Genomic DNA, 12,284 nt, shown 5'->3' with positions numbered 1-12,284 from the left:
AAAGGTGGAAAGGACCGAGTCGTATCGGAATCGGTAGAAAAACGATTCCACTTTTCCAAACTCAGTTAATGCACTATAAATAGCCTCCAGTCGGTATTTTTCTGTTCCTTCTTAAGAGGCTCCACCCCACCTCCACCGCGGGATTTCTTTTCTGCGAACTGAGGGTTCGGTCAATCGTGCAACATGAAATTGAGAGTGAGAGCTTTGGAATCCAAGGAAACTCTGAGGATCGAGACGCCATCTCCATGTTCTTTACAAGACCTAAAGAACGCTATTGCAGAGAAGATATCTTGTCTTCCTGAAACCCTACATCTATCTCTCAACCGGAAAGATGAGATCCCGGAGTCTCCTCCTGAGGAATCTCTTCAGTCTTTAGGCATTACTTCTGGGGATTTGATCTTCTACACTCTTAACCCTAACGGGTTTTCAGGAGGAACCTCGACTCTAACCCTGCAGACCCAGACGGGAAATAATGGTCAAGTTCAGGTAAGTGATAATATTTCGAATCTACAATTTGAAACCCTAAAGCAGATGGATGGTTCTCATGCGACTATGGATGCTCAATTTCAGGCAAGTAATAGGCTTCTGGATCTCCAAGCGGGAGCCGTTAAGCAGCTGGATGATTCTGACTCTCTGACGAGTAGTTTGAGTTCTGGAGGTACCTCCTCAGCTGTTCCCCTGAATCCACACCCAGAGGAACCCGCAGGTATTTCTGAGAATACGGACGATAATATGAATGAATCTGAAGAGATGGATGTAGACGAAATAGATGAACTTGCACCTGAAATGGTGAGAAACTCCTCTTCTGTGCCTTGCTTTATGAAGAAGGTATTTAAAGAGGAGACAGGAAACACCGGGAGTAACAGCAAGCTTCTGATAATTGCTGTTCATGCTGTTTTTTTGGAGTCTGGCTTTGTTTGCTTCGACCCAGCGTCGAACAAGAAGATTGATGGTTTTCGTCTTCCGCAAGGATGGGCTTCAATGACTTCTACGGTATCCTTAAAGTACACGGTCCCTGATCTTTTCGGCTCTAACGGAGAGGTTGTAGAAGCTGTTGTCTTGAAGTTTCAGATCATGGGGAAATTTGTTAATGTTTATGGTTCATTGGGCAAAAAGGGTTCAGATATCTATGCATTGCCTTTGGATGAATCTCTTTTCATGCCGGCGGTAAGTTTCGTGTGGACAAATTGTGAGTCTTTGGCTGCTGGGACTGAGAATGATGAATATGATGTTCAATCAAGTCATGAGAAGAAAGTATTTGAATTTTGGAAAATGGTGAAGGACAGATTGACATTGCCTCTCCTCGTCGATCTCTGTGAGAAAACGGGATTAGTTTCTCCGCCATGCTTCATGCTGCTCCCCACTGAACTTAAGATCCAAATTCTGGATTTTCTTCCTGGTGTAGATACAGCAAAAGTTGCTTGCGTTTGTTCTGAACTGCGATACCTTTCATCAAATGACGATCTGTGGAAGCAGAAATTTGCAAAAGAGTTTGGATTTTCTGCGGCAGAGGGATTTAGTGGGAGCTGGAAGATGAACTTTGTTTTACATTCTGAGAGGAAGAAGATGAGGAAGAGGAAAATAGTTTCCATGAGGCCAAGTTCATTACGGCCATACCCATTTGGGATGCCTTATTATCCTGGCAGAAACCCTGCGCCTTTTGGATTTTTTGGTGGGCATAGTGATCTGTTGCCAGGAGGACTTGAATTCCCTTCTCCTTTAAATTACGGCCTGGCTCCTCCCCGGTTGCTAGGGCGTCGAAATGTTGGTACCCGCTGTAACCTAGGTGGTTTTAATCTCTAGCTGAGAACTTGAAGAATCTTGCTTGGAAGGATGGAAATCAAATATGCTTTACCAAGCCAGTTTTATGTCCATGATTCATCAAAGAGGAGGATAGTGTATGATGAGGTCACCTTTGTTTCATGGGTTTTTTTTTTTTTTTTTTTTTTTTGTAGAAATCTGTATTTCAAGTTTACTGTATGACGAGCCTTTATTTTATGTTTATGTAAATATTTGTGATACACCGTTTCTTTGGTATATAGAGTTAAATTTTCTTTCTGGGTTTCTGCTAGTTAATTATTCATTCCTGTTTATCTTGTGTTTTTGTTCTTGTGCTGATTTGAAGTTTATTTCTATTGAACTTGTTTTTCTGGAGATGGGATCGGTTTATTTGTTCATTAGAATGTTCATAGAATATTTACGCAACACTAGATTTCTTTTCCTGGAGTTGAATAGTTGTCTCATGTTAGATGGATTATGTCTTCTCTTTGCCCCCTAAAAAAAAAATAGTGCTTGGTTAGCTACAATTAGGTCTAACAAAAATAAAAGTGTTTTGAGTTTGGGTTTACAAAACCAGTCAATATAGTGTCCATTGCTCATCCAAGAACATGTTTTGACTGTTGTATGCCTTCTTCCATTCTCCATCCGTTCTCATCCTCTACCTCCTTTCCGCTGCAATCCTCTGCACTATTTGCTACCCATCCTAGCACTACCCCTGATTCTTCCTTTGCCTCATTTTGATTTGATTTTTGACAAAGGGTTTGTCTCAATGTTGAGGAAGTGAGTTTCTATGCCGTGGGTGTGAATCCATGATTCCTACTTAGGGTGTATTGATGCCTCAGGAGAAAAATAGGGGAGAGGATGGTAAGCGTTTGGAAAGTTTCGGAACTTTATTAATTTTTGCTTTGGTGGTAGGCTGGGTTTTTCTTATTTTGGTGGCACTGTTAGCTATGGTGATTCGAGACTTCAAGGAGTTAAAACAGGAAATCTCAGAAAACATAAAACTCAAGAGTTGTTCAATCCTGAAGGCTATGATCTGCTGCAAAAGTCAATCCAGTGTCTATTCACTGGGAAACTTTGAGCGCAGAAAAATTACTGACCTTAGGTGGAAGATTTGAAACGTTCTAGTTGTCAATGGAGAAGAATGTAGTAATGATGAATCAACTTTTCTACAAGTGATGCTTAGAAATCTATCACATAATAATTAGATTCATGTGACCTTTGTGAAATTCTAAATAATGTCGTGAATCTAAAGGAAGATGACGGAGGTTTTCTGTTTGCCACATTAGGGGTAAATTACATTAGTTCTTGTATGGCTGCAGTGCAACTTAATTAACTTTTGGAAGCTTTGGTCTTCATCTGCGTTTCTCTAAAATTTATGACTGTCGGCGCAATCAAGAAAGTGGAAATCAGGAGAGTGGAAAAAGATCAGTAATCTTCTTAAAGGGCAAAGCAAAAAGCAGGTTAACAGAGAAATTTCTATGAAATATCGATGTTGTATGAGGAAGAAGAGAAGAGGAGAGGTGGGCAAAGCTCTCAAAAATCAGTGATGGCCACTGCTTTGGTCAGTTTTGTAGACCCAAACTCCAAGTAGTTTTCTTTTCTTTCTTTTTTCACTAATATAAATCCAATAGCCTGTCCCTTTATCTATATAATCACACTCATGTGAGTGTGAGATCCACGTTGCTCCTGTCTAACAATTGCAGACGCTGTGAATGTGGCCATAATGTTGAAGGGGCAGGCTGAGTGGAGAGGATCTGGAGTTCTGTAGTGTAAAAAGGTGGCTAGGGGGAAAGAATCTGGACTCAAGGTTAGTGGAGATCTAATCCTAATCGATGCTTACATATTAGCTCCAAATGGCTCATCAAGCATTATCTGATTTGTAAAAATCAATCAACAGAAGAAAATATGAAAGTGTCTTATTATTTACCACTAGAGAAAGAAAATAAGAAAACTCTCCATAATTTAGACATTCAAGTTGTTGTACATTTGGGCCTAATTTTGAGTGATTGTGGGGTGGCAAGGGAGGCAACTCCTTGGGAAACGAAGGTCGGAGAGCAAGCAGATCCCTTACAAAGCAAGGCTTGCACTAGTTTTGCATCGAAAAGTATTTTGGTGGACTAAATTGCATTTGGATTCTTTATCTGTCTAGATTACATGAGAGATGTAAAGTGTTAATTATATCTTAACAAGATAGTTGAAATTAGTGGATTATTCACAGCCACAAGTTTTCTTCTCCTAAGGGTTTTCCATGTTCTTACGCGTCTTTATGTTCATGCGATTGTTCATAGGACTCACACATTGTAGCAAAAACAATCAATGTTCTTACGCGTCTTTATGTTCATGCGATTGTTCATAGGACTCACACATTGTAGCAAAAACAATCAGAAGAAAAATAACTTTGTTGTAGCTAAATTAACAAATCTCCTCCAAAATAAAACAGATGTATGCCTTGTGCTACTAATCCTGCATTTGCCTACTGTGCCTCCGACTATGGTTGTTGCAAGAGCTTAGAAGGAAAAGATTAACTGACAATACATCGTTGGCAAAATGAAGAATTCAAGAAAGAGAAGTAACTTTTATTATAGCGCAGAAGGCTTGCATGAACTGCATATGCATACACACCTGTTTGAATGATTACACACGGTGCATAGTGAATGGAAGAGAGATGCATGCAGCTTTTACCCAAAATTGTTTTCCTGTTTTAAGGGTCTCTGCCTCTGTATTTCACTCACATAAGCCACCTTTTCTTTCTCATGTCAATCACTTCTTTACCTTTCAGTTTCGGGTTTGATTTATAGAGGTAACAGAGACCAAGGTGAAAACTAATAGAGCGTTCTTCTCGATTTTATGCACGAGTAATCTCCATGTTTAGAGTAGTAATGTAACACACAACCTGGAAAGGCACTCAGCTGCTTTAAATTATCTGTAAAACCAGATTCCAACACAAGCATGAAATTCTGCCCAAGAGATCAACCGTTCTGTTTTCAGCCCACCAGTAACTTGAGATACTAAATCTATTGCAATGGCAAACCCTTTACCTCATTACATTCTCACTGGAATCCAACATTTATATTTTGATTCCACCTTGCAAAATTAATTTTGTACAGCAAAAAAGTAGGATTACAACGACGTCTCTATAAGATGAAAAAACATTTGTTTATTACATTAGGTATCAATTTCTAAAAGGAAAAATCTTCAGTGAACAGAGAAACAAGGATTTCTAGTTCAGAGTTCTGTATAAAATTCAAGGCATATTGACACACTATGTAGCAGGGATGCAGCGGACGAAGGTCAACCAACCTCTTCTAAAAGACCAGAACATCAACTCAACCAAAGGAGAGGAAAGAACTGAAAGGGAAGTTGGAAGTTTTGATACATCAACTGAATACTTTCCAACACCAGCAACACCACCTTCTCTACTGATTGTTTTGAAGCACAATAACTGGGGTCTCAACGTCAGGTGAGTGTTTCTCAGGCTGCCAACAAATAGGCTTCATTTTCCTTCACTCTGTCTCCGGGAAACCTGCGTATCCACCATCCTAGAGTCACGCTTCCTCTTATGACGGCCACGTTTTGGCCTAGAAACTCGAGTCTTAGTGGTATGCTTCTCCATTTGTTCTTGTGTGCCACCCATTTTTTCACCAGATAGGAATTCCTGAGGAGGTGCATCTGGCCAAGGTGTACGCTTCGCAGGCACAGTAATCTCCAATGGAGAATCAATTGTCCATCTACGAGCAGTAACAACTAATGTCAGAAGAACTATAAAAGAATGCAGGCTATTGCAGATAAGAGTGAACATGACCTACACTAACAGTGGATCACAATCAGTTTAATCTTCATATGTTTGAAATGGTAGCCAAGTTCTAGGTAATGAAAAAATGTCTGAAAGGTGAGATCACCTATTGAATTGCTTTCTCAGTATCTTCCTGGTGCAACTCAAATGTGCTCAATCTGAGCTCAGCTGGCCCAAACCACAGTTGAACTAATAGGATTTCCTGGGATATGGTCAGAGAAAGGCCAACAAAACAGCTTTAGTAAGGTTAGGGTGGGGTCCTCTGACTCAGCTTGAGCTTCATATCCAGCGGGGACATACTTTGATGCATGCACAAACTTTTAGCTACCGGATTGACTAATTTTGGTACTAGCATCACCCATGTTACATTAAAGTGACGTCTTCTTTCTAAGAATATTAATTACATTTTATCTTCCTGCTCATTGGTTTCTCATATTCCTGTTCCTCATTAAAATTTAATGATAAGGATAACCTACCATAAACGTTTAATGTTCAAAGTTTCCATTTCACGTGAAAAAACTCTTCTTTGCTCCAGGTCCCTCTCTCTCCTCCCACACCCCCTCTTTATCACCTTTTCATCTGCTCTATTCTTCTTTTGTCCGTCCCTTTTTATTTATCTCTCCAGTTCCCTTTGTCCCCCCCCCTACCTACTTTTATTCTTTCCCCCGGTTCCCTTTGTTTCCTCTTATTTTTGCTACCCCCTTCCCCTCCTTTTCAATGTACCCCGCCCCCTCCAAAAAATAAAAAAGAAAGAGGGAAAGAAGTCATCTCTGCTAATGTCTGAAATCTTGAAATCTATTCAAAATCCAAACACTTTAGTCTTTTTGCTGCACAGAAATTCAATTAACTAGGGTGTAGACATTAGACAATAATTGATCAGAGTTCTAGCTACATCCATTTGCTGATGTTTTTTTTTGTTTCAGCTTTATGACTTGATGTCCTAATCTAATTTTAGAAACTATGCAATGAGAAATAGGATGATGTTACAGCTAGACATGTTAAACAGATTTTCAGAAGTTTATGAATTATTTTTGAGAAATTACTGCTAAATGGGTACAAATCTAGGAAAGGTGCTTTATCTTTCCATATCCATTGATACTTATTGGATCTTTAAGATGGCGACACAAAAAAAAACAACTCGGGATTAACCCAGCAACTCGGGTTGGCTATGTACGTCCTTTCAAAAAAACAAGGGAAAACTGAGGTCCTAAGTGAAAGAGGCTAGTCCAAGATATCAGGAAAAACTCCGCAACATGGTGTCAACCATGTGGTTCCTTGCCCTCCAATAGGCTCATACTTGGCAACAGACCTAGCCAATACATGTCATTCTTCAACACCTCAGCTAAGATCATTTTAGGCATGTCCTAGCTCTTTTAGCCCCTTCAATTTAGATCAGATAATTCCTGAGGCCTCCCCAGGCCATCATTTACACATGTTAGATGACATTATAATAGCTTGCCAGCAATCAAGGCAACTCCAACATCATCTCTAATGCAATTGTTCCTCACTACAACTTCCTAGTTTTACCGCTCATCCATCTTAAAATCCTCATCTGAACAACACATATACCTTCACTCCCTTCTTAACTGCCCAACATTTTACCCCATACATCATAGCTTGTTGGAGTGTCCAACAACACTTCTTTGGAACTTTCCTTTACCATATCAATATGTTAAAAAGATTTGTATTAGTAATCTAGTAATTTAAGAACATTGAACCTCTACACGTAATCAGGTGAATGCACTTGTCTCATTATACTTTGTTTTCCTTTTTATACATAACTAGTAAAATTTCACATGCATACGCACGTCATTCTTGCAACTTTTTAAAATTATTTAAATATATAAAAGTGTTAGTAAAATTTCACATGCATACGCACATCAGTCTTGCAACTATTTAAAATTATTTAAATATATAAGTTTCTTTTAGGAAGAAAACATATTAAGGGCCAAGGTTAAATTAGCCCTTTTTCATTTATGTTTTTAAAACTTTTAAACGTTTATGAGTCATTAATGATCATTGATGTGGTAACTGTTTGGTAATTATTTCCTTCTACTCTTCAAATATTGGGCGGATTTTTTTGGGTGAGATAAAATTCATTGAGAAAGTTTTGGTTGTGAATAATATTTATAAGAGAGGAAAAAAAGGAAGGTGGGCAAAGAGACATAAGGTTTGAGGTAAGAGGTGCTAGTTGAAGAGGTGTACCTCTTGAGAGAACCTATTAAGGATACATATGATGTTATGTTGGTGGTGTGATTCAACATATATTACACAAGGGTGGTTTGAAAGGGTATGCTTAATGAGGAGAAGGTGAAGCTATGTTGTTTTGGAGGAAGGATATTTTGGTCCACTCAAAGAACGTATCATAACTGAATTGAGGTTCTACTTTCTGAAAAAATAATCAAATATATATATATAGTGCTTTATTCCACTCGCATTTTTTCCCGAGAGAGAGGGAGAGCTAATTATTATTTATTGTTAAAATAAAAATAGATGTTGTGAAGGATTAATTTCCTTCTCTTTTCATTTTTTAATGACTTTTTTTAAAATAAAATATTGGAAGGATTTTTAGGGTGGGATGAAATACAATGAGACAGTTTTTTTTGTTGTGAATAATATTTATAAGAGAGAAATAAGGGAGGTGGAGGAAGAGACATAAGGTTTGAGGTAAAAGGGTGTTTGTTGAAGAGGTGTACTCTTGAGAGAATCTGTTAAGGATAGGTGGGACGTTCGTTGGTGGAGTGATTCAATGGATATACACATGGGTGGTCTCAAAAGGTTGTCTTCAATGAGGAAAAGTTATGCTGTTTTGGAGGAAGGGTATTTTGGTCTAGTGAAAGAACATACCATAATTTAATTCAGGATCTACTTTATATACTCTAGTAAGAAGTAAGATAGTAAGATATATTTAACATATTGCAGCAATGTTATTTAGTATTGTAACAAAAGCAACTCTTTCTATTCTTCACATCAAAAAACTTGGTTGGCCTGCAATTGTCCCTTCCACTCTTTCAACTTGCACCTAATCACCCCTTCTCACAGGTAATTGTCAGGTCATTCTGTCCTGTGATCAAGCCTATACATTGCCACTTGGTGTCACTATACGTTTCGAAAAACACATTCGCTTCTCATTCTATATATTCTACTTTAGGAATTCATCCATCTCAAGATCCACATTAAAAAAACAACGTTTTCATGTATTTTTTTCGTCCTAGGTTGAAATACCTTCTGTTCCATAGAGCTGTGCTTCCTCACAACCTTTCAAATTTCCCTTTCAATTTTAATGATCTGCACTAATCACATGAAACTCCCAAAAGTGCCTCTATGATTCAACTACCTCACTCCAACCATAAAGAAAACACAATCTTCAATTTTTCTGTCCTTCGGGATATCCAAAAATGATCAATCTCAACCAGGATCTTGTTTGTACCTATGTATGGAACTTGTGCTTTCCACTCTAGTCAGGATATGGAGAAGATTCCCATCTGGATCATCTAGAGTTCTTGGCAAGTGACTTGCATCCCAGAGACATGGCAGTATGATGTCATTGATCCAGACAATTCATATGCTAGGGGTGTTATTGATTTACCACATGTTCTACAATAGGATACCTTGATAGTTTTGTTGACAAAAAGACAACCCAATTGGCCTCTTTCCTACCACCTAAGTATGCCACCAAATGAGAAGAAAAGAAAATTCCTCCAACTTACTAATGATTAGTCAAGATGGTAACCAATGTAGCTTTTCATTGTTCTCCAATTTAGCATGCTCAGCATAACTGGGAAAAAAAATGCAGTACGAATTTTCTATGAACAATTGCAATTTGGCAAGTTATCCACCAAATCAAATTTAACTTGTTCACTGAGAGCATTGGACACAGTCACATATCAAATGGAATGATCAAATCCTACATGAGGCCTCTGAAACCTCAATAAGATAAATATAACCACTGAAACACCCATTTTCCCCGACAATCAAGAAATATGGTTAATTTTCAGAAAATGAACATATAAAATACAGGAAAAATCAGAAACTAGATGATCCAGCTTTCAATATGAAGTATGAACCTATAGACAGGCCTTCACAATCACAAATATTTTCGTTTGGTAACCCATCTGAAGCAACTGAACAAGAATCAACAGCACAAAGACCAAGCATAAATCATACATTGGGAGTAAAAACACTACCATCAATAGATATAGAGAACATGAATAGATAATAAAATAACCTGAAAAGAGACGGCACCAATTATAAAAGACAGAAAAGCTAAATCTTACCCTGGAGGGAACTTGCTGTCTGCACGAGCTTCGACTCGAAGCCACCAAAGTAAAACTTTGCGCCCACAAGAACCCAGAGGCTCCACAACAGAAGCATCCTTTAAAAGAGACAATGGACTTTCAAGGTCCTCTCCATCCCTTTCCAGTGTATCTAGATCCTTAACCCAATCAGGCTTATCCTCAGCTTCCTCCCAGACCAACCTGGAATTCAGAACAAACCCAGCCCACTCCAGCTTCCTTGGCAGCACTGTTTCCGGGTCACCAATGTAAGTGGCACTCTTTGCAGCATAAGGTAGAGAATTGAATGTGTGCCAACCAACCAGGCTTCCGGATGAGTTGCAAGCAGGCCCTTGAATGGGCAAAGGTGAATTCTCATCATCCTGCTTCTGAGTCGAAAACTCATCTGGGTTACTGGAATGGGCAAGAATACCAACTGAAACAGCACCAATCAATTTCACAGATTGGATCTCATCAAACAACTCCATACTATGCATATTGCTATCATCAGCAAACACCACAATTCCGTCCAATTTTTCCTCCCTGACAACTCTGATTACCAGAACACACCGACTAAATTAACTTTGATCCTAGCAAAAGTATACAAATGAACAGAGTAAAACAACAAAGAGCTCACCTCAGCGCACGAAGCCGCATTCTTGCTTCCATCCGATGGCGATCCTCCCAAACGATTGGCATCCGTTGATCAAAGCCGATGTGGATGGTTCGAAGACCAGACTTGGCAAGAAGGGAAGAGGTCTCGTTAGTGATTCCTCCAGCTTCAACGACGATCCAGGTGAGATCATAGGGAACCAGCATGAGCGAGTGCATTACTCCAGTGAGATGGAGGGTTTGGAAGGTGCGGACATAGGTAGGAGTGATAACAATCAAGGGTCTTGGGCTCTTGATCCCATACTGAAGCCGCTGTTCTCTCTGAACTCTCTCCAAAATGCGATGAGCTTTCATGACCTCAACTGGATCCGGGTGAGGCCAGGGACGGATTAGGATCCCATGACGACCAACAACGACGCGGCTGCCGTGAGAGCTAATAGCGGAAGTCCGATTAATCCCAGCGTTGTTGGGATTCTGAATCGTAGTAGTTGATGGTGGAGTCTGCGAAGCGAGACCTTCGGCGGCGGCGCCATTAGTGTTGGTAGTCGTAAGCAGAGGACGAGTTGTACTGTAAAGATGACTACTAATGGAGGTGGAGTTATTATTGTTGTTGGAGAAGAGAAGGAAGATGATGAGACGAGAAAACCTGAAACCCAAAACGAGGCTGATAAGGCAGCAAAGCCCATGAAGGACTAACCAAAACAAAGCCGCCGGCGATTTGAAAGGTCCTTCAACAGCACCCTCCAAAGGTCCATTTGCTCTGAAGCTGTTATTCCGGCGGGTGTTGCAGTTCTGCTGCAACACCGATTGCTTCATCTCTCACCAAATCAGCGAAAGAATGAAGAACGGTTGGGCTGGAACAAATGAAAGCTAAAACCTGGAGTGAAGAAGAGAAAGTTAATGTGGCTTTACTATTGAGATGGAGTAAAGAGAATCAGAGAAAGCGATGTTGGAGAAGAAGTTTGGTGGTAGGGCAATTATCCGGTGACTCACCCATTTTTAAAATTTAAATTATTGGTGAAATTCTTTCCAAATTAATCTGGTTGCCGCTGTTTTACTAAACTTCAATCAGAGATTTCTTAGGTTTCACGACTGAAAATGAACTGGAAATCGAACTGTTCTTCAAGAGAAGAAGAGAGAGAATCGAAGTAGCAGAGAGAAGCAGACAATTACCTAAAATCACGGGCCCCATTTTAGTTGGTGAACACCCGCAGCTCTTGGTGCCGGAGATCGAACACAAATCATACTTGCTTCCGAAGAATCTGCAACTATGCTTTTCATCTTCTTCTGTTCAACTCTTATTCTTTTTCTTTTGTTACCAAATACACCCTTATGGTTGACTGTTAAGAGAATGGTTCAGCGAGGGCAATATCGTCTTAAACAAAATAATGATTAATTGAGTGAAGAAGGCGTCAAATTGATACTGCTACCCGAAATTAGCATGTGGGGGGTTCTTTTTAATTAGAAGTAACCTTAAATTAATTAGCAATAAATAAGTCCTTAATTTAGGGTTTAAAATAACCTCGCCGCCAGAAAATGTGGCTGGCGTCGCCGGATTTGTGAATTCCGGCTAAATGATTTGATGGTCAAATAGGTGGTGGCAGCCGGGTGAGCTGTCGCACTACAAAGTTTAGATGAAGATGCGACCGCCCACCTGTCGGTTCATTTTTTTTATATATTTTTTTTATTTTTATTTAGGGAAGGTTGGTACTTAGGGTCAATTGAATTGTAAAAAAAAAAAAAGAGTATGAAAAGGAAAATTCTGAAGATTTTTTTTAATTAAAATTTTAATCCTCTTTAATAATGCTTATAGTTAAATTGCA

The 12,284-nt window shown here is 39.3% G+C and overlaps 2 protein-coding genes across 2 annotated transcripts; one reads left to right on the top strand and one right to left on the bottom strand.

Moving 5' to 3' along the window:
* Positions 1-132: 132 nt before the first annotated feature.
* On the top strand, positions 133-1,841 carry LOC149018126 (F-box protein SKIP22-like). The gene is made up of 2 exons (XM_089152447.1): positions 133-486; positions 571-1,841. The coding sequence occupies exons 1-2, from the start codon at positions 184-186 to the stop codon at positions 1,801-1,803; spliced, it is 1,536 nt and encodes a 511-aa protein (XP_089008573.1). The 5' UTR covers positions 133-183; the 3' UTR covers positions 1,804-1,841.
* A 2,839-nt stretch (positions 1,842-4,680) lies between these two features.
* Positions 4,681-11,773, bottom strand: LOC149018125 (putative beta-1,4-xylosyltransferase IRX14H). The gene is made up of 3 exons (XM_089152446.1): positions 10,487-11,773; positions 9,853-10,401; positions 4,681-5,510 (listed from the first exon to the last, which is right to left on the bottom strand). The coding sequence occupies exons 1-3, from the start codon at positions 11,275-11,277 to the stop codon at positions 5,276-5,278; spliced, it is 1,575 nt and encodes a 524-aa protein (XP_089008572.1). The 5' UTR covers positions 11,278-11,773; the 3' UTR covers positions 4,681-5,275.
* Between the last annotated feature and the right edge of the window lie 511 nt (positions 11,774-12,284).

This window comes from Hakea prostrata, chromosome 4, assembly GCF_041222555.1.
Source record: "Hakea prostrata isolate BN-2017 chromosome 4, UWA_Hpros_2, whole genome shotgun sequence".
Taxonomy (NCBI): domain Eukaryota; kingdom Viridiplantae; phylum Streptophyta; class Magnoliopsida; order Proteales; family Proteaceae; genus Hakea; species Hakea prostrata.
The sequence above is the reverse complement of the archived record's forward strand: the minus strand, read 5'-3'. Positions and strand labels throughout refer to the sequence as shown.

Excerpts from the sequence above, each read along its gene's own strand:
- LOC149018126 (XM_089152447.1), top strand. The coding sequence starts at position 184 with ATGAAATTGAGAGTGAGAGCTTTGGAATCCAAGGAAACTCTGAGGATC. Across the intron at positions 487-570 it reads GAAATAATGGTCAAGTTCAG|GCAAGTAATAGGCTTCTGGA; the intron begins GTAAGTGATAAT and ends GCTCAATTTCAG.
- LOC149018125 (XM_089152446.1), bottom strand. The coding sequence starts at position 11,277 with ATGAAGCAATCGGTGTTGCAGCAGAACTGCAACACCCGCCGGAATAAC. Across the intron at positions 10,402-10,486 it reads ATGCGGCTTCGTGCGCTGAG|AGTTGTCAGGGAGGAAAAAT; the intron begins GTGAGCTCTTTG and ends TCTGGTAATCAG. Across the intron at positions 5,511-9,852 it reads GACAGCAAGTTCCCTCCAGG|ATGGACAATTGATTCTCCAT; the intron begins GTAAGATTTAGC and ends TACTGCTCGTAG.